Raw genomic sequence first — 22223 nt, 5'->3', positions numbered from 1 at the left:
ATTCGGGGCAGGGACTCGAGCATGTCACTCGAGCACCCTTGATACATGGTGCATACCCGAGTATCCGATGCAAACTCAAGTAGCGAGCACTTGCGCTCAAGACTAGTGACAACTTATTCAATATGATGATGACCTAATGTTATCAAATTCTGTGTCGTATCTCTGGGTTCAAAATGTTCATTATACCCCTTGATAAAATCCTTGAGGGGTTTAGTTTCCAAACTAGGGTCACTTGTGGGGGGTTTCCACTGTTTAGGCGCATCAGGGTCTCTCCAAACGCGACATGGCGTCCGCTCTTGATTCCAGCCAATTTTGCATTCAAAAAGTCACACAGTGCTCCTTCCCTTCTGAACCCGGCGCCCAAACAGTGTATTTTCTCCACATATGGGGTACCGGCATACTCAGGAGAAATTGCACAACAGTTTTTGGGGTCCATTTTCTCCTCTTACCCTTGTGAAAATAAAAAATATGGGGCTAAAAGATAAGTTTTGTGGAAAAAGTTTGATTTTTTTATTTTCACGGCTGTATGTTATAAACTTCTGTGAAGCACCTGGGGTTTAAGAGTGCTCACCACACATCTAGAGAAGTTCCTTGAGGGGTCTAGTTTCCAAAATGGGGTCAGCTGTGGGGGGCTTCCACTGTTTAGGCACATCAAGGGCCGCTAATTATTCAAGCAAATTTTACATTCAAAAAGTCAAATGGCGCTCCTTTCCTTCTGAACCCTGCTGTGCGCCCAAGCAGTAGTTTTCTCCCACATACCGGGTATCGGCTTGTTCATGAGAAATTGCACAACAAATTGCATGGTGCAATTTCTCCTGTTACCCTTATGAAAATGCAAAATTGGGGGCTGAAAAACATTTTTGTCGGAAAAATGTGAAAATTTTATTTTTACGGCTCAATGTTATAAACTTCTGTGAAGCATCTGGGGGATCTAGGTGCTCACCACACATCTAGATAAATTCCCTGAGGGGCCGAGTTTCCAAAATGGTGTCACTTGTAGGGGGTTTCCACTTTTTAGGCACATCAGGGGCTCCCCAAACCCAACATGGCATCTGCTAATTATTCAAGCAAATTTTACATTCAAAAAGTCAAATGGCGCTCCTTCCCTTCCAAACCCTGCCGTGCGCCCAAACAGTGGTTTTCCCCCACATATTGAGTATTGGCGTGCTCAGGAGAAATTGCTCAACAAATTTTGGGGTCCATTTTTTCCTGTTACCATTGCGAAAATAAAACATTTGGGTCTAAAGTAACATTTTTACGAAAAAAGTTAAATGTTCATTTTTTTCTTCTACATTCCAAAAATTCCTGTGAAGCACCTGAAGGGTTAATAAACTTCTTGAATGTGATTTAGAGCACCTTGAGGGGTGCAATTTTTAGAATGGTGTCACTTTTGGGTATTTTCTGTCATAAAGGCCCCTTAAAGTCACTTCAAATGTGATGTGGTCCCTAAAAAAATGATTTTGTAAATTTTGTTGGAAATCGCTGGTTAACTTTTAACCCTTATAACTTCCTAACAAAAAAAAATTTGGTTCCAAAATTGTGCTGATGTAAAGTAGACGTGTGGGAAATGTTATTTATTAACTATTTTGTGTGACATATCTCTCTGATTTAAGGGCATGAAAATTAAAATTTTGAAAATTGCGAAATTTTCTAATTTTTTGACAAATTTCCGATTTTTTCACAAATAAACGCAAGTCATATCGAAGAAATTTTACCACAATCATGAAGTACAATATGTCATGAAAAAACAGTCTCAGAATCAGTTGGATCCATTGAAGCGTTCCAGAGTAATTACCTCATAAAGTGACAGTGATCAGAATTGTAAAAATTGCCCCGGTCATTAACATGCAAACCACCCTCAGGGGTAAAGGGGTTAATCATGTAAACATTTTACATATTATCATTTATTTTAGTCTTTCTAAACCCGAGAGCATTTTATGCTTCTTTTTCTTTTTATCTTTCTAGCAATTTTTTTTTTCAAATTAGCTTCTGGCACTAAATTGATGAAAGTTACATTAGGATTTCCTAGTTAACAGGTCATGGTGAAAGGCATGGATCACTAACAACCTTACTGATGTTGGGAGAGCTATCGATCGCTCATGTCCGATTTTGGATTGCTGATCACATTGTTCTCCCGAAGATTAGCTACCGGCTGACAGGTCGGTCGGTGGCTTTCTAATAGGGAACACAGGAGTGGTCAGCCGAGCGAGTGTTCCTGTGCATGGGAAAGTCAGCAGAGATGGCTATTGGCCAAAAGATTGACCTAAGTATCATTCATCCGACAGCCATCTAATGTATATGGCCGGCCTAAGGTTCATGGTTCAATAGAGCAACCCCCTGATGACCAGCAACCTAAAATAATTACAGTCTGGCTCCTTTTCTCCCTATTCAAAAAAACACTCATCCTCTTGGGCCAAAAAAGAGTGTTTATGGAGAAACAGATCTTGAATCCAAAATTAGTAAAATAATATATTCAACTATTTAACACAGGAATCAATATTTTTTCTCGAAAACATTTCTTTAAATAATGTTTATTTTTGTTATATTTCTTAGAAACATATAAGAGTAGTAAAAAGGCCTACTTTGACTTAAAAATGTGGCAAGACAGAAGAATAATCGACGCCTTCCAAATGTGGTGCTGGAGAAGGATGTTATCAATACCATGGATGGCAAGAAGAACAGACAAATCAAGCCAGATATTGTCTCTCGAAGCAAGGATCATTCACCAAGCTACGACTTGCCTACTCTGGACACATCATACAAAGAGAGCAATCACTGGGGAAGGACATCATGGTCGGAAGAATAGAAGGAACAAGGTGAAGATCAAGACCAGCAACTCGATGGCTTGATACAATCAAAATAATGGCGGAGAAAATCCTGGTGGACCTATCTAGGCTTCCACAAGATGGATCTTCCTACAGAGCGTTCTCCATCAATTTGCCATGGCTCGAAATCTAGCCGAAATCCGTTAACAAAAAAAACACATGTCCATTTTCCAATTCCAAAACGTCATTCATACTTAGGTATTTTTTCTTTATTTTACTTTATTTTTAAATTATTTTTATATTTTTTATATCATTTTACCACATTCAGAACATTCTCTTGTCTCGGTTCTTATGTAATTCTATTTTTTTGTTTGCTCATCAGTATTACTAGTGAATTCTCCCATAAAACCTTTCAGCGTCTAATCAGTCATGAACCATTTTCGTATTTTCTTTCTAAAGTTGTTTCCTTTCATTGTTCTCGTCTGGTAATTAAAGCCAACTGATTTTTTCTGATAGGAGATTTACACCATTGTGTCTACATTCAGACGGATGTAGCACTCACCATTTATCTTTCCTTTTAACGAACAAAAGTTCCTGCCTTAAGCATACATAAGATGTCAAACTTCTAGGAGGCTCTACATCGGTCAAGACGTGAAGGTGTCCAGGAGCAATGGTCTGCTAAACATCGGTTCCTCCACGTTTTTGGAGATTTTTATCATCTCAAACACTTTAAGGTAAGTGCAATTTTCAATTGTGGATTTCTACTTTTATTTTTTATGTAAAATTCCCAAAAAGTTTATTTGTTCCCGGTTTTTATAGGACGTTGCCTCAAATTTTAGACTTTTTTGTAATTGCCTTATGTCAAGAATTTTCTCAACTTTGTATGTTTTTTTATTTTCTTTTATGTAAAACCGAAATTTACTTAAAATCTAATTTTAGATTTAAGAATTGAATACATATATCTCTCCAATAAAATATTTTTGAAAAAATAGCTTCATTTTTTTTCTGTATGTATTAGCTTACAAGAATTCAGATCAGTAAATGTCAAATGTTGTATAGAGGTGCAGAAAAATGTACATTAAATTCTAAAAATACTTTAGAAATAGGATGTTTTCATTGAATGCATTGAAAAACATTCAAGATAGAAGATTATTATTGAATTTACGCAAGTTGTTTTTATTGCATTTTTTGCGATTTTTTAAATAACCAATTAATGCAAAAACAGCAATTTTTGGGAAAAAACAGAAAAAAAATTACTTTAATACTGGTTATTTCTACTTTTTTTTTTAACCATTTTTAATACGATTTTGGACTTTTTTTCCACAATTTGTTTCTTACACGATTCAATTTGAAGCATTTTAATTATTGTTATTTCTTACTTTTGTTAGTCTTTGCATATTTAATGCATTGTTTTCCTCATTTTCTGATCTTGTTAACACCATCAAATATATTGGCGCCATATCTAAAAAATAAAATAATAATAATATTATTATTATTAGCAGGGAGATATTTCTATATTTCTGTTATTTATGACCTTCAGTTTATTTTATGCTTTTATTTTTTGCATTGTGTTCACTTTTAATACATGTTTTGAACAGATGCATTCCCTGCCATTAACAGTCTTGTTGTTGGCCAACGTGATTCCACCAGGTAGGTTCAGTATATTATTATATTATCATTAGAAGTATTATTATTAATATTTATTATTATTATATATTTTATATACAGTTAATGTTTATTATTATTATTATTATTATTATTATTATAATATTATCATTAGAAGTATTATTATTATTTATTATTATTATTATATATTTTATATAATTTGTATTATTGTTTATTAATATTCATCATAATAATTAGTATTAATAATAATATATTTATTATTAATTATTATTATACCTAATTATTATTACTATCATGTATTATTATTTTTATTATTATTAAATATTACTATTATTATTTATTATTGTTTATTATTATTTTTATTATCAATATTATTTATTAGTATTATTCTTAGTTATTCTTATTATTGTTCATTATTAATACTATTTATATTTATTATTCATTATTATTGTTCATTATTAACATTTATTATTATTGTTACTGATTATTTATTTATTATTGTTCATAATTTTCATTGTTCACCATTATTATTATTATTATTATTATTATTAGTCGTCATTATAATAAAAACATGTGTTTTATATATAAAGACACTAGAATTATTTTTTCAATTTTTTAAAGTACCTTTTAAGAGTTAATTATTTGGAAAATAAAATAATCCAAGAGTTAATAACAAAATCATGCATTATGGAATAAAAATAAAACGTTATATATTGCAATCTTCAAAATAATCTGTAAAATAATCGTCAGAAATATGGTCTAAAATGTAAAAAAAAAGTTACCCCAAAGTATACCCATGAAAATGAGTGAAAAAAAATTATTGATCTAAAAGTAACACTGGTGATAATAACTTTTTTTCCTTTAAAGGAAACTCTTTGGATGTATTTGGTAAACCGGACTGGTCCTCGCTGTCGAGGTGCAGCCTTTTTGGAAAAAATCACATCCGAACATTTGATGGAACGTTCTATGATTTTCTGGGAGACTGTAGTTACATGTTGGCTGGGGACTGTCACAAGCGTTCATTCTCACTACTGGGTGAGTATAGGTGACAGAGCCACTATTACAACCAATTCCACCCACGAAGAAGGTCGCCCCTATCATATCGAAAGGAACCCTATTTTTAAAGACGACCGACCATCACTCCTTGGAACTCTACTGCGCCTCTGTTATTCCTCCTGCAAATGTGTGAATTCATTGACAACTGGGTGTTACAAATCCCCTTGTTAATTAACACCCATTCCATATATATATACTGTACTAGATGGTGGCCCGATTCTAACGCATCGGGTATTCTAGAATATGTATGCGGCCGATAGGGCGCAATCAGCAGAGCGGTGTTTAAATTTGGCGCCAAAATCGCTGATTGGTCGAGGCCGGCAACCGTGACCAATTAGCAAAGCGGTGTTAAAATTTGGCGCCTATATCGCAGATTGGTCACAGCCGGCGGTCGCGACTAATCAGCAGAGCGTTGTTTAAATTTGGCACCAAAATCGCTGATTGGTTGCGGCCGGCCACCGCGACCAATCAGCAAAGCGGGGTTTAAATTTGGCGCCAATAATGCTGATTGGTCGCGTCTGGCGTCCGCGACCAATCAGCAGAGCGTTGTTTAAATTTGGCGCCAATCTCGCTGATTGGTCGCGGTCGGCTGGCATCCGCGACCAATCAGCAGAGCGTTGTTTAAATTTTGCGCCAAAATCGCTGATTGGTCGCCGCTGGCGTCCGCGACCAATCAGCACAGCAGTGTTTAAATGTGACGCCAAAATCGCTGATTGGTCGCGGATGGCGTCCGCGACCAATCAGCAGAGCATTGTTTAAATTTGGCGCCAATCTCGCTGATTGGTCGCGGCTGGCATCCGCGACCAATCAGCAGAGCATTGTTTAAATTTGGCGCCAATCTCGCTGATTGGTCGCGTCTGGCGTCCGCGACCAATCAGCAGAGCGTTGTTTAAATTTGGCGCCAATCTCGCTGATTGGTCGCGGCTGGCATCCGCGACCAATCAGCAGAACGTTGTTTAAATTTTGCGCCAAAATCGCTGATTGGTCGCGGGCAGCGTCCACGACCAATCAGCACAGCAGTGTTTAAACGTGGCGCCAAGATCGGTGATTGGTCGCGGCCGCTATTTAAATGTGGCACCCAAATCGGCCGCGACCAATCAGCACAGCGGTGTTTAACTTTTGTGCCAAGATCACTGATTGGTCGCGGGCAGAGACCGCGACCAATCAGCGAATCGTATAGGTGAGGACCGGGGAGCGCCACTGCCTGTGCCGCTACTTAGGCTGCGAGAAGCCGGGAGATGAGCGGCTTCTCGCAGCAGAAGTATCCCGACCCGCAGCGCCGCTCCCTACTCCTCCCTTGACACCCTAGCCGCATGGATGTCAGCGCCGCTGCCTGTGCTGCTACTTCCGCTGCGAGAAGCCGGGAGATGAGCGGGCGCTCGCAGCAGAAGTATCCCGACCCGCAGCGCCGCTCCCCGGTCCTCCCTTGACACCCTAGCCGCATGGAGGTCAGCGGCGCCGGCGGTCGGGTCCTTCTGCTGCTAGCGACCGGGAGATGAGCGCCTCGCGCCGGTCATCTCCCGGCTGCTCCGTCCCGCAGATGAGCCTCTAACAGCCGCCATCTTTTTTCTGAAATCCCGCGTCGCTGATTGGCCGCTGCTGGACCAATCAGCGACGTGGGATTTCCGGACAGACAGACAGAAGGGATAAGACGATTATATATATAGATGTATGCATGATGATTTGTGAGTATAATGATAGCATATATACATGTATAATGATGGTATATATGTATATATACAGTATATATATATATATATATATATATATATATATGTATGCACAATGATATGTGTGCATGAAGATGGGATGTATATTGTATATGATGATGTGCAGAATGTACATATTGTAGCAGAGCAAGGTGGGACAGGGTTAAATCCTAGCTCTTCAGGTCTTGATTAGATGTACCTGACTTGCTTTGACTAAGAATCAGGGCCTGTGTTCTCTAGGTGTGGGTCAGTCTGCTGGACGTTGAGCAGAGTCGAGTGTGCTGCTGGTGAGTAACCAGCCAAAATGTGAGCTATAGCTGAGAGAGAGACGTGCCGGGTTCTCTCTCTGGATGGGTCAGCTAGGAAAGCTGAGAAGTCTGTGTGTTGGAGCTGAAGAGTAACATTTGGAAGCTGCAGCCTGTTCAGCGTGAACTGTGCTCGGGTATTGAATCCCTTGGAGTTTTATGAAAGCAAGGAAACTGCACTTATTTGGACCAAACCACATTGCCTGTGTGAACACTCTCTAATGCATATATATATATATATACACAAGTGCACATGTACAATGATGTCTTATCTTCTCAGTGGATTACAGACATGGTAAAAAGAATAGCGTATCCTTGTACCTGGGAGAATACTACGACATTCATATGTTTTTGGATGGGACAGCGACTGAAGGAGAGAAGACGTAAGTAAAAGGATAAAACAACAGTAAATGCCCAACTGTCTACACATGCATTAGTGACCACACAGATGAGCTTTTGGCCCCTTATGCTCATTGCTGGCACTGCTGGAAACCCCAATGATAAGACAGGAGGGATGTGTTCTGTATCTCTCCGTGTGCCTCACTATTAGTGATTAGTTATGATGGAGTGTGATTTCCTGCTTCTTCTGCAGCATCGCTCTGCCGTACGCCGCAAATGGGATTTACCTGGAGAACGAGGCAGGATACTACAAGCTCTCCAGCGAGGAGCACGGAGTAATGGTGAAGATCGATGTCAGCGGGAACCTGCAGCTCATACTGTCTAATGAGCACTTTAACCGGACGTGTGGACTGTGCGGGAACTTCAACCAGTTTGCAGAAGACGATTTTATGACTCAAGAAGGTAAAATAAAAATCCTACAAAACCTAAAGGGGCAGTCCACCTAAAATTATTTCGGATTCTTTACTCATTTCGTATGACCTTTCAGATTCGCTCTATTCATTTTGGAGTAATATCTTTATATTATCTATCTATATCTATCTATCTAGCTATTATCTATCTATCTACAAACACAAAATACAGCTGCCTCTGTAAGGGCTAAGATGTCTGCAAAGACTGAATATATGATATTTGGATGCATTACTGCTATATAGAAAATACTTATAAGATATAGGTAAAAATTTGTCAATGTTTGCATACATCATAGTGCTTACAGAGTGCTGCTGTATGGTTTAGTTTATCTATCTATCCATGTATCTTTGTGTATATCTCATTTCTATCTATCTATTCATCTATTTATCTATTATCTATCTAGTATCTATTTATTATCTATTTATCATCTATCTATCTATTATCTATCTATATCTATTATCTATCTATCATCTATCTATTATCTATCTATCTATTATCTATCATCTATCTATTATCTATCTATCTATTATCTATCTATTATCTATCTATTATCTATCATCTATCTATCATCTATCTATTATCTATCATCTATCTATTATCTATCTATTATCTATCTATCTATCATCTATCTATTATCTATCTATTATCTATCTATTATCTATCTATCATCTATCTATTATTTATCTATCTATTATATATCTACCTATTATCTATCACCTATCTATTATTTATCTAGCTATCCAATAAAATGAAAGTACTTAGAGCATAAATTGGCCAATTACTGAGAGCCCATCAACCATTACAAGGAGCACCTTTCTCTAATGGGACCCTAAGCCTAATATTTATCAGACATGTCTCACCCAGGCCAAAAGCTACAAATTTAAAGTCAGGTACAATCCAACACAAAATAAAAACAGTCTTAGTGCTTACAGAAGCTATTATTTTGCTTGTATATTATGCAGTCATGGCAGCTTGCACCTGTTTGCACTTGATTTACTCTTTTCAAAGGTGCTGGTCAGTCATTTGCTTTTTTGTAGTATACTGTTGGAGATGGTGATGACCTCCATATTTGGCTGAGCTCCTTCCATCAACCAAAGGCTATTTTCATTTAGTGCTGAACTTCAAATTTGTAGCTTTTAGCCCAGGAGAAGCATCTTTGATAAATATTAGTTTTTACTTTTTTTTATTAGGTTTAGGGTCCCATGAAATAAAGGTACTCCTTGTTGTGGCTGGTGGGCTCATCAAATAAAGGTACTCCTCGTTGTGGCTAGTGGGCTCTTATAACTTGGCAAATTTATGAGAACCCACCCAATTTATGAGAGCCCACTCTGTTGTGGTTGATGGGCTCTTATAACTTGGCCAATTTATGTGCTAAGTACCTTTATAAGTATCTCTCTATCTATTCTATCTATTATCTCCTAGTCTTTACCATCCTATGATTTTATCTCTGGTTGCACCGACGCTTTACACCAGACAAGAAGATGACAAGGACGTTTAATCATAATGAGATATAGGAAAGACAGAGCAGACAGAGGAAGTTCAATGATGTTGAAAGATTAGGAAAGCTCTAGATATTTACTTCCTGCAAGATTTTACTTTATAACTGGGTTCATTGAGTGTAAAATGAGTGTTACACAGGGATGTTAGACCTTATTTTGAGACGCAGCTAAAGCAGGTGCAGAAGAAGCAGTCACACACGACATGGTGCCTCTACAACATCAGAAGATACCAGGACCATAAAGACAACACACAGATGCATACACTAGACCAGTGTTTCCCAACTCCGGTCCTCAAGAGCCACCAACAGATCATGTTTTCCGGATTTGCTTAGTATTTCTCAGGTGATCACCTGGGCAATACTAAGGAAATCCTAAAAACTTGACCTGTTGGTGGCTCTTGAGGACCGGAGTTGGGAAACACTGGTCTAGTGCCACTTTGGTCACGAGACTCAAAGCTTGTATGATCTGTTGTGAACACTCATATGTCCTGCCGGTCCTTTTTATACGGCACTATGATGGTACTGTGTGTGCTAGCTCAGTGTAATTGCATATGTATTACAGAATGTAGCAGTTGTAAGGCTATTTGCACGCAAAGTCTTTTTCAGGGGCTTTTTGCCCGGAATCCACCTGAAAAAGCACCCGATAAAATGAACATAGTGCACATGTTCCATCTAGTGTCACTGCTTTTAACTGCTGTAGGGTTCAGAATTCCTTGGGTGGCTTCCCATGAGAAGCTGTCCGCTCTGTATACTTAGTGTAGAACAAGAGGTGCTGGCAGCAAAGCCACCAGCAGCTTTACCTGGGAAAACGCGATGGCTGCGCCGGCGCCTAACATGCACCGTGTGCACATAGCCTGAGGGTATGATCACACTGAGATTTTTTGAGGAGCTCAAAAACCATGAGTTTGTTTTTAAATTCAGAAACCGCTTTAGGTTAAGTGCACACATAGCATTTTTTATGCATTTCTGCGGCGGTTTTCTCATGTGGAAACGCCGCGAAAATGCATCAAAAATGCTCTGCCAGCTATTGCAATGGTAATCCTGATGTGCTGTGCACATGATGTGGAAATTTCCGCTCAGAATTACCATTGCTGAAAAAAATGCAGCAAGTCCATTGTTCGGGCGTTTCTGCCGCAAATTCACGACCATTGACTTGATTTGAACTGCAGCAAATCTGCAGGTATAATACTTATACCTTCGGATTTGCTGCGTTTCAATTAAAGCCAATAGGCGTGACTTCGTGGCAGAAATGCGGTGCGGGTGGTACCCAGGTCGGGAGAGGAGGACTACTACTACTCCTCTCATCCGACCGCCGCTCCTGCTGATAACAGCGAGAGTGGCGCGACTGGGGGGAGCAGTAGTCTCCTCAGCCCAATCGGCTACCCCGTGGTGTAAAATAAGAAAAAGAAAGTAAAAAATAAAAAAAAGCACTATACTCACCTGTCCGACACCCCCCGGTGTCCTCCTGGTCCTGGTCCCCGGCGATGTTCTCCTCCCGGCGGCCGGTGGTACACTGCGGGGAGCGCGCTTGCTCCCAGCAGTGTACTGCGCTGCCGGGACCTGCGGTCACATGAGCGATCACCTGGTAGTGTGCTCACCGGGGCTGATCAGCTGATGAACCCCAGTGACCTCACTCCTGCAGCAGCATGTACAATGACAGGATTGATTTTACACCCCTGTTAGTATACATTGCTGTCTTCTACAGCAGTGACATCAGTGATTGCTGATATCACTGCTGTAGAAGTGACCCGGATCGCCGAGGGACAATCGTTGGCGTAATTGTGGATTTTATAGAGGGACCCACGTAAATTTTTTTCTGGGGTCCCCCTGTAATCTAGCCAGTAAAGGCTGAACAAACAGCTGTGGGCTGATATTAATAGCCAGGGAACATTTTTGGATAATGGCTCCTTCCCCGGCTACTAATATCAGCCCCCAGCAGGCTTTCCCTCTGCTGGTTATAAAAATGACGCGGGAGCCCACGGCATTTTTTTTTTTAATTTTACGGTCTGTGCCCACGATCCGGACATAGCAGCGCTTTTTTTTTACTGCGTCCAAAACGTTGCATTCTATTGAGTGCAGGTAAATCCACATGTGTTCACTGAGCCATGCATATTTACAGCATTCAATACATTCTAGTGGTCAAATTTATGTTGCGGTGACTAGCGACTCCACAAGAGAATTTGACATGCTGCGGTCCTGAAAGACACGCAATATGTCAGTGTCCATGGGTGATTCGCAGCCTCTGATGCACGCATAGTGGACATGGGATTTCTAGAGATGCTGTAACATTTGGATGCTGCGGGTTTGACGCTGTATAAACACGCAGCGTCAAACCTGCAGCGGCTCCTGATCGTGGTGACGTACCCAAATTCACCCACAGCATGTCAATATCTGTACCAGACACAGTTGTCTCCGCTGCAGATTTTCACTGCTTGAAGTGTCATTATATTTGGTGCATTCACATGTACTGGCAACAAACGTGCGGCATTAAAACACCGCGGTTTGGATGCTGCAAAAATTTGCTGCGTCCAAAACGCTGCTGAGTGCTGATCGGGGGAACATAGCAGCTAACCAAACAGCGGTGAGCTGTTAATAATGGCCAGGGACCATGTTTGCAAATGGCACCTTCCTAAACTAAAAATATCAGCTCACAGCTTGCGCACATATTACTTGAATGGAAATGCTAATGAGATTGGGCGAATGGGATTAGCTGACACCTAGCTCTTTTGCCCTTTCATCACCAAACCTAATTAAAGTAAAGTAAAGAGTTAAATAAACACACAGACACAGAGTAAACACTTTATTTGAAGTACAACAGACACATTCTTTAATTATTTAAATTAACCGATATACTCACCCCAGTTCTGACGGTAATCCAAGGGTTTAAGCAATGTCCCACCAAATGATTTTATTTAGCTCCAAAAAGCATTCATTGATATATAAAAATGCTTCAAAAACCGCATCAAAAACATGTCAAAACCGCGCGTTTTTTCCTCAGCGTTTTTCCTGCCAAGAAGACGTAGAAACGCTCAGGATATTTCTGCTTCAAATCCTGAACGTGCACACATAGCCTTAGAGAACTTTAGAAAACTCAAAAACTGCTTCAAATGCTCTTGCAAAACTCTTCCAATTAAGTTCAATTGGAAAATTTATTTTTCAATTCATATGAGGCATTTTGATGTACGCACACACAACAACTTTTTCAGGTGGATTCTGCCAGGAAACCTCTTGAAAAAGCATGGCTAAACCTCTGCAAAAAAAATGAACATAATGCACAGCAATGTCAAAACGTTTTTGCTGTGCACGTTTCTTCTTCTTGTTATGTCTTTTAACCATTTCCAGGTTCGGAAACCCTGAAGCATTTAAAAGAAGTGGCATGCTCATCAATTGGCTGCTTTATTTGGAAGCTGCCCTCTCTTTAAAACCTCTTCAGAAAAAAACCCCTCCAAAAACAGGATTGACAATACCCTCCCACTACTTTACTTGAACTCAATCCCATCCGGAAATAACAAAGTAACATATTTAACTTTCCTACATCTGTGCACAAATTGTCATTTTTTATGATTTTCACGCAGGTATTTTGGCTGAAAAAAGTTACGAATTTGCCAATTCCTGGGCCCTGCACGGCGGTGATAAGAGATGTAAAAGAATTTATCCTCCCAGTAACACCTGCAATATTTCATCCGATGCTGCGGAGAAGGTAAGCCACCATTACTCTATAATGATGTTATATAGACATAAGCAGAGGTGTAACTATAGGGGGTGCAGAGGTCACAGTTATAATGGTAGCCTGTGGGGGCAAAAAGGTAGTCCACCCTTTACCGGAGTAAGAAGTGCGAATGTTTTTTGTGACTTTTTAAAAAAAAGTAACGATTCATAAATCTAGGCTAGATCTATTTGTGATGATAACCGCACCGTCAAAAGCGGCAAAATGTCGCACATTTTTGTGCAAAAATTACATATTTCAAGAGTCGTGATGATTATCCTTTATGTATTTATATCAGTTTCTCCAGTAGGTTTATCTACCTACCTGTGTTTTTGCAACAGTTTATGAAAAGTAGGAACTCCGTTTTTAGACCTTTTGCCCTCAAATTGCCATTGGATCCTTCCTGCTGTAGTTACAGTACTCTTGGTTGATTATGTGCAGTGCAGTCTCTCTCAGCTGGGTTCCTGTACAGTAGTCTGATAGTCCGATTTAATTTTCTGCTATCTACATCAACATAGCTGCAAGTGTGATTTTACATCATTGATCTGACCTGTAGTTTGCAAAATGGAACATTGCACAGCTGACACAAGCAGCGTTTAGTTGCAATTGGTGCCTGCTGTTGACAGATAAATGATGCATAACTGAAAATTCCCCTTTGTTGATGCCTATGGAAGAGGATTGTCTTCTGCCATATGCATCAACACAGCGGAATTTGCAGTTTTGCATTATTTATCAATGAGAATCAGTCATCAGGCATCTGAGCTTTCCTGATGTCAGCTCTGCAGTGCTTCACTATGCAGAAAGAGCAGAGAGCAGGATTGTTGATCTTTGCTGTAAACCAGCTAACAGATCAATGATGTGAAAACACACATTCAACTATGCCGATGTATATGGAGAAGATAAAATGGGTCAGACAGAGTTTTGTACAGGACCATACATTGTACAGAAGAATATCGAATATTCTGAACATAGATTGGCTTGATGTTGTGCCATGCAGGAGGAGGATGCGACGCTGGGAGGGAAATAAGAGTTGGAGTGATGGAGCCTTTAGATCTACCATAGCTCTTCAGCCTTATTTGCATATCAAGTCAATCACTGATTTCTCAGTAATAACGGATCAGTCTGGCCATGTAAAGGTATTGCAGAACTTGTCTTTGAAAGAGCTACAAGCACATATAAATAGTTTGGGCAGTGAAATCCTGCTGAAGGATTCCCTTTAATATACAGTTGACACGGAAAAATAGGAAGGGATTATGTCTCTTCTCTAAAAGGGGGGGGGGGGGTGTAAAAAAAAAAATCTGAGCCCTCTTACTTTGGGATGATAAACTCAACCAGTACTAGGTATGCTTTGCTATACTTTGGTTTTCTTCAAGGCACCATTGCCTAATCTCTATGCCATCCCCATATATATTCATCACCATAATGAATGCATTAACTACTTTTTATGATTGGTTAAGTCAGAAGTCCATGCTTTATGGCAGGCTGTAAAGTCACACTTTTCCTATTACTGTGGTTTGGAAGAGGAAAAGATATACCCTATTTAATTTCTCATGTAAGACCTACCTCACAGCCCCCATATATTTGTGACAATATTGGAGACAAATCCTTTATCCACTTTATAGTTATGTAACTCTTAAGATAATGCTTTATGGCAGGCTGCAAAGTCACACTTTCCCTATTAATCTGGTATATGAGAGGGGAAAAGTAAGACTCTATTTCACTTCTCGTGTTGGCTATCCAGTTAGCCCCTTATATATTTTTGACAATTGTGGATATAAATCCTTTGGCCACTTGTAATTATGTAAGTCTTAAGGCCATGCATGAAGGGGAAAATATACACCTTATTTTTTTTTCTTGTAGGCTCTGTGTTCTCTTTTCTATGACCTTAATGGATGCTAATCCTTTGACCACTTCTTATTGTTATGTAATTTTGAAGGGCATGCTTTACGGCAGGCTGCAAAGTCAAACTTTTTCTATTACTTTGGTCTATGAGAAAATACAATTATGGCTTTAAGTAGTAATTTAGTAATTTTGGATAATTAACTCCTGGTAACTTGCCCTACATTTCAATGTTGTTGAGAATTTACAGTTTCTTGCTTTGTAACTCTATTTTTGCCCTTGTTTTAGAGAAGTGGTCAGATTTTTAACTCATAAGTAAGTTTTCTGTTATGAATGCACCGCAGCCGAAGTCATCTCCATTTCACAAAACTTGGAATAAAATATCTCCATTCACTTACTGTAAATAAAATTCTTTGTTTCTTAGCATCACTTCCAGGAATGCAGATTCCTCCGCACCCCCCTCCCCCCATCGCCCCCTTAACACTTAGCCTTTCTGCTGCCGGCGAATATGAACAATAAGAACGGTTGATTTTTTTTTTTTTTTTAGCAGTTTTGTTTTTCTTTTCGACCCACTCAGAAGAAATAGTTCTTACATAGTGTTATGAATCTATTTCGGGATTGGATCAGATAAGATGTGCCGATGATGTCCTGATGTATACTGCCCACACAGACCATGATCTATTGAAGAAAATCTCTATATATGTGTCCTATTGATGTATATAGGGGCTTTTAAAACACCAGATCCTGCAAATAAAATTATTAAACCATCAACCACTCATTTTATTGATCATTGTGTAATACTACTTCCCTCCTGTAGTGGCCACTGTAGGAAAAATGTACAGTATGGCCAACCCGAGCCGATCGTCAAGGGTTTCTGTGATCATCTTAAAGGAGTTGTTCCTATTGAAGTGAATGGGAGCTGATCTGCAGTTCCATGGAATGGCCACAACAAAGTCGTGATTTTCTAGTTCCATAAACCATTTACATTAACGACCGATCGGTACAAGTGCGTTGGATCTCCACCGATCTGATATTGAGGACATACCCTAAGGATAGATAATCAATATCTAAGTACTGGAAAACCCATAATATATGGCACTTTTCTGTTCAGGATCCTTGTCTGTTGACGACAGCAGGGAGCGGGTTCAAAGAGTGTCTCTAGGTCTGAAGGACCAGTCTTTTCCTCCAAATTGATGAAAGGTTGCAACACTGGATAGTCCGGGTGGTAGATAAGCAGCCCCAATCAAGTTCCAAAAAAATTCAAGCTGTCCTGCAGGCTCAGGGTGCCTCAGTGTTAGCTCGAACTATCCGTCGACATTTGAATGAAATGAAACGCTATGGCAGGAGACCCAGGAGGACCCCACTGCTGACACAGAGACATAAAAAAGCTAGACTGCAGCCAAAATGCACATGAGTAAGTCAAAATCCCTCTGGGAAAGCATCTTGTGGACAGATGAGACGAAGATAGAGCTTTTTGGTAAAGCACATCATTCTATTGTTTACTGAAAACTGAATGAGTCCTACAATGAAAAGAACACAGTACCTACAGTCAAATATGGTGGAGGTTCAAAAATGTTGTGGGGTTGCTCTGCTGCCTCTGGCACTGGGTGCATTGACTGTGCACAAGGCATCATGAAATCTGAAGATTACCAAAGGATTTTGGGTAGCAATGTGGTATCCAGCATCAGACAGCTGGGTTTGCGTTCTAGGCCATGGGTCTTCCAGCAGGAAAATTACCCCAACAAACTACAAGAAGCCCCCAGAAGTGGATGAAAACAGTTGTCAAGTGGTCAGCAATAAGTCCGGATCTAAATCCTATTGATCACCAGTGGCGAGATCTTAAAATTGCTGTTGGGAGAAGACGCCTTCACATATGAGACCTGGAGCAGTTTACAAAAGAAGATTGGCCCAAAACTCCAGCTGAGAGGTGTAAGAAGCTGTTGATGGTTCTAGGAAATGATTGATTGCAGTTATTTATTCCAAAGGGTGCGCAACCAAATATTAAGTTTGAGGGCGCCAACAATTTTGTCCGGCCCAGTTTTGGCGTTGTGTGAGAAATTATGTCCAATTTGCCTTTTTTCTCTGTTTATTTTTTTGGTGTTGATCCAATCCACACAAAGGGAATAAACATGTGTATAACAAAACGTGTAATTGCAATAATTTTCTGGGAGAAATACTTCATTTTCTGGAACAATTTCAAAGGTGCCAACAGTTTTGGCCATGAATGTAACTGAAGATTAGTTTATCATATCTTCCGAAGGATTGGTTCTAATGTGCCCTATTCTCTAGGTGTGTGGGGTATAGCAACTTATGAACATGTCCTATGGGGTACTAAAATCCCCTATGAACACTAATTTGGGATAAAAAAGGATGCAGCTATGGTGCCTTTGGGTGTATAAAGTATAAACAACACATGGTAGGTGAGGGCCCTATTACAGATTTTTCAGTGGGGCAAAGAAGAAATAGCTCAAGGTTACAACCATCTGTAATCCCAGCATTGTTTTACTACACTTTATAACTTTGACTACTAAGGTCAATTTTGGCAAAATAAACTGGAAAGGATGATTCAGAAGGGATGTTTTCGGTACATAATCAGTCACACTAATGATAATATTGATGTTTCGTAAATTCTTGATCTTTCTGGCACAAAAAGATTGTAGAATTTATGAACATAGATCAAGTTTGTTTTTCTTTATAGTTATTGTAGTTTTGCATACGACAAAATGTAAAAGCTCCTACACACATTAGAGTGCAGCTGGCAAAACCTGTCAACATTAGGATCAGATGACAATCTAATGTATATGGAGGTCTCCTGACTCTCCCATGACAGATGATGGTAAGATAAAGATATGGATATCAACGCCCGATGAGCAGCTGATGGAGGAGTCTGGCAGCGGCTTTGTCCTGTCTCGCCTTGGAAAATACATGAACGTTGTGCCAACCCAAACGTTCATGTATATAGAGGCGTTGGGAGAGATAGCTGATGGTTGAAAGAACTCTCAGCCGTCAGCTGTTATATGTGTATGGCCAGCTTAAAGGGAATCTATTACCAGGATTTTGCTACATCATTTAACAGCAGCATGATGTAGGGGAAGAGACCCTGGTTCCAGCGATGCATCACTTAGTTTACTGGGTGCAGCAGTTGTGATAAAATCACAGTTTTATCTGCTGCAGATCTGACAGAGGTTGGAATGTTGAGCCCTTGGAATGTTGAGCTCGGAATGTTGTGCTCGGAATGTTGAGCTTGGAATGTTGAGCTGGGAATGTTCAGCTCGGAATGTTCCGCTGGGAATGTTCCGCTGGGAATGTTCTGCTGGGAATGTTCAGCTCAGAATGTTCAGCTTGGAATGTTCAGCTCGGAATGTTCAGCTCGGAATGTTCAGCTCGGAATGTTCAGCTCGGAATGTTCAGCTTGGAATGTTCAGCTCAGAATGTTCAGCTTGGAATGTTCAGCTGGGAATGTTCAGCTGGGAATGTCCAGCTGGGAATGTTCAGCTGGGAATGTCCAGCTGGGAATGTTCAGGTGGGAATATCCAGCTGGGAATGTCCAGCTGGGAATGTTCAGCTGGGAATGTTCAGCTGGGAATGTCCAGCTGCGAATGTTCAGCTCGGAATGTCCAGCTGGGAATGTCCAGCTCGGAATGTTCAGCTGGGAATGTCCAGCTGCGAATGTTCAGCTCGGAATGTCCAGCTGGAAATGTCCAGCTCGGAATGTTCAGCTGGGAATGTCCAGCTGCGAATGTTCAGCTCGGAATGTCCAGCTGGGAATGTTCAGCTCGGAATGTTCAGCTCGGAATGTTCAGCTGGGAATGTTCAGCTGGGAATGTTCAGCTCAGAATGTTCAGCTCAGAATGTTCCGCTCGGAATGTTCAGCTCGGAATGTTCAGCTCGGAATGTTCAGCTCGGAATGTTAAGCTCGGAATGTTCAGCTCGGAATGTTCAGCTCGGAATGTTAAGCTCGGAATGTTGAGCTTGGAATGTTCAGCTGGGAATGTCCAGCTGGGAATGTTCAGGTGGGAATATCCAGCTGGGAATGTTCAGCTGGGAATGTCCAGCTGGGAATGTTCAGCTGGGAATGTTCAGCTCGGAATGTTCAGCTGGGAATGTTCAGCTCGGAATGTTCAGCTGGGAATGTTCAGCTGGGAATGTTCAGCTGGGAATGTTCAGCTGGGAATGTTCAGCTCGGAATGTTCAGCTCGGAATGTTCAGCTCGGAATGTTCAGCTCGGAATGTTCAGCTTGGAATGATCAGCTGGGAATGTCCAGCTGGGAATGTTCAGCTGGGAATGTCCAGCTGGGAATGTTCAGGTGGGAATATCCAGCTGGGAATGTTCAGCTGGGAATGTCCAGCTTGGAATGTTCAGCTGGGAATGTCCAGCTGCGAATGTTCAGCTCGGAATGTCCAGCTGGGAATGTCCAGCTCGGAATGTTCAGCTGGGAATGTCCAGCTGCGAATGTTCAGCTCGGAATGTCCAGCTGGGAATGTCCAGCTCGGAATGTTCAGCTGGGAATGTCCAGCTGCGAATGTCCAGCTCGGAATGTCCAGCTGCGAATGTCCAGCTCGGAATGTCCAGCTGGGAATGTCCAGCTCGGAATGTTCAGCTGGGAATGTTCAGCTCGGAATGTTCAGCTCGGAATGTTCAGCTGGGAATGTTCAGCTCGGAATGTTCAGCTCGGAATGTTCAGCTCGGAATGTTCAGCTCGGAATGTTCAGCTTGGAATGTTCAGCTCAGAATGTTCAGCTTGGAATGTTCAGTTGTGAATGTTCAGCTGGGAATGTCCAGCTGGGAAAGTTCAGCTGGGAATGTCCAGCTGGGAATGTTCAGGTGGGAATATCCAGCTGGGAATGTTCAGCTGGGAATGTTCAACTGGGAATGTCCAGCTGGGAATGTCCAGCTCGGAATGTTCAGCTGGGAATGTCCATCTGGGAATGTCCAGCTAGGAATGTCCAGCTGCGAATGTCCAGCTGCGAATGTTCAGCTGGGAATGTCCAGCTGGGAATGTTCAGCTGGGAATGTTCAGCTGGGAATGTTCAGCTCGGAATGTTCAGCTTGGAATGTTCAGCTCGGAATGTTCAGCTTGGAATGTTGAGCTTGGAATGTTCAGGTGGGAATGCTCAGCTGGGAATGTCCAGCTGGGAATGTTCAGGTGGGAATATCCAGCTGGGAATGTTCAGCTGGGAATGTCCAGCTGGGAATGTTCAGCTGGGAATGTCCAGCTGGGAATGTCCAGCTGGGAATGTTCAGTTCGGAATGTTCAGCTCGGAATGTTCAGCTCGGAATGTTCAGCTTGGAATGTCCAGCTGGGAATGTTCAGCTGGGAATGTTCAGCTGGGAATGTTCAGCTCGGAATGTTCAGCTCGGAATGTTCAGCTTGGAATGTCCAGCTGGGAATGTTCAGCTGGGAATGTTCAGCTTGGAATGTCCAGCTGGGAATGTTCAGCTTGGAATGTTCAGCTGGGAATGTTCATCTCGGAATGTTCAGCTGGGAATGTTCATCTCGGAATGTTCAGCTGGGAATGTTCAGCTCGGAATGTTCAGCTCGGAATGTTCAGCTTGGAATGTTCAGCTTGGAATGTTCAGCTGTGAATGTTCAGCTGGGAATGTCCAGCTGGGAATGTTCAGCTGGGAATGTCCAGCTGGGAATGTTCAGGTGGGAATATCCAGCTGGGAATGTTCAGCTGGGAATGTCCAGCTGGGAATGTTCAGCTGGGAATGTCCAGCTGCGAATGTTCAGCTCGAAATGTCCAGCTGGGAATGTCCAGCTCGGAATGTTCAGCTGGGAATGTCCAGCTGCGAATGTTCAGCTCGGAATGTCCAGCTCGGAATGTTCAGCTGGGAATGTCCAGCTGCGAATGTTCAGCTCGGAATGTTCAGCTTGGAATGTTCAGCTCAGAATGTTCAGCTTGGAATGTTCAGCTGTGAATGTTCAGCTGGGAATGTTCAGCTCGGAATGTTCAGCTGGGAATGTTCAGCTGGGAATGTTCAGCTGGGAATGTTCAGCTCGAAATGTTCAGCTGGGAATGTTCAGCTCGGAATGTTCAGCTCGGAATGTTCAGCTCGGAATGTTCAGCTCGGAATGTTCAGCTCGGAATGTTCAGCTTGGAATGTTCAGCTCGGAATGTTCAGCTCAGAATGTTCAGCTGGGAATGTCCAGCTGGGAATGTTCAGCTGGGAATGTCCAGCTGGGAAAGTTCAGCTCGGAATGTTCAGCTTGGAATGTTCAGCTCGGAATGTTCAGCTTGGAATGTTCAGCTGTGAATGTTCAGCTTGGAATGTCCAGCTGGGAATGTTCAGCTGGGAATGTCCAGCTGGGAATGTTCAGGTGGGAATATCCAGCTGGGAATGTTCAGCTGGGAATGTCCAGCTGGGAATGTTCAGCTGGGAATGTCCAGCTGCGAATGTTCAGCTGGGAATGTCCAGCTCGGAATGTTCAGCTGGGAATGTCCAGCTGGGAATGTCCAGCTCTGAATGTTCAGCTGGGAATATCCAGCTGGGAATGTCCAGCTCTGAATGTTCAGCTGGGAATGTCCAGCTGCTAATGTTCAGCTCGGAATGTTCAGCTGGGAATGTTCAGCTCGGAATGTTCAGCTCGGAATGTTCAGCTCGGAATGTTCAGCTCGGAATGTTCAGCTCGGAATGTTCAGCTTGGAATGATCAGCTGGGAATGTCCAGCTGGGAATGTTCAGCTGGGAATGTCCAGCTGGGAATGTTCAGGTGGGAATATCCAGCTGGGAATGTTCAGCTGGGAATGTCCAGCTTGGAATGTTCAGCTGGGAATGTCCAGCTGCGAATGTTCAGCTCGGAATGTCCAGCTGGGAATGTCCAGCTCGGAATGTTCAGCTGGGAATGTCCAGCTGCGAATGTTCAGCTCGGAATGTCCAGCTGGGAATGTCCAGCTCGGAATGTTC

At 41.5% G+C, this 22223-nt stretch overlaps 1 protein-coding gene across 1 annotated transcript in view; it reads left to right on the top strand.

Annotated features, from left to right (window-relative positions):
* The first annotated feature begins 3269 nt into the window (after nt 1–3269).
* VWF (von Willebrand factor) overlaps nt 3270–22223 on the top strand; it is a 344529-nt gene continuing 325575 nt past the window's right edge. The window contains exons 1-6 of the mRNA XM_073649985.1: nt 3270–3499; nt 4364–4415; nt 5259–5426; nt 7742–7844; nt 8054–8262; nt 13345–13469. Coding sequence (XP_073506086.1) covers nt 4364–4415; nt 5259–5426; nt 7742–7844; nt 8054–8262; nt 13345–13469 — 657 coding nt within the window. The 5' untranslated portion in view covers nt 3270–3499. The remainder of the gene's footprint in view (nt 3500–4363; nt 4416–5258; nt 5427–7741; nt 7845–8053; nt 8263–13344; nt 13470–22223) is intronic.

The sequence above is a fragment of the Phyllobates terribilis genome, unplaced genomic scaffold (assembly GCF_046119375.1).
Source record: "Phyllobates terribilis strain yellow unplaced genomic scaffold, ASM4611937v1 Scaffold_10__3_contigs__length_209671492, whole genome shotgun sequence".
NCBI lineage: Eukaryota > Metazoa > Chordata > Amphibia > Anura > Dendrobatidae > Phyllobates > Phyllobates terribilis.
This window is presented reverse-complemented; position numbering and strand designations above follow the sequence as displayed.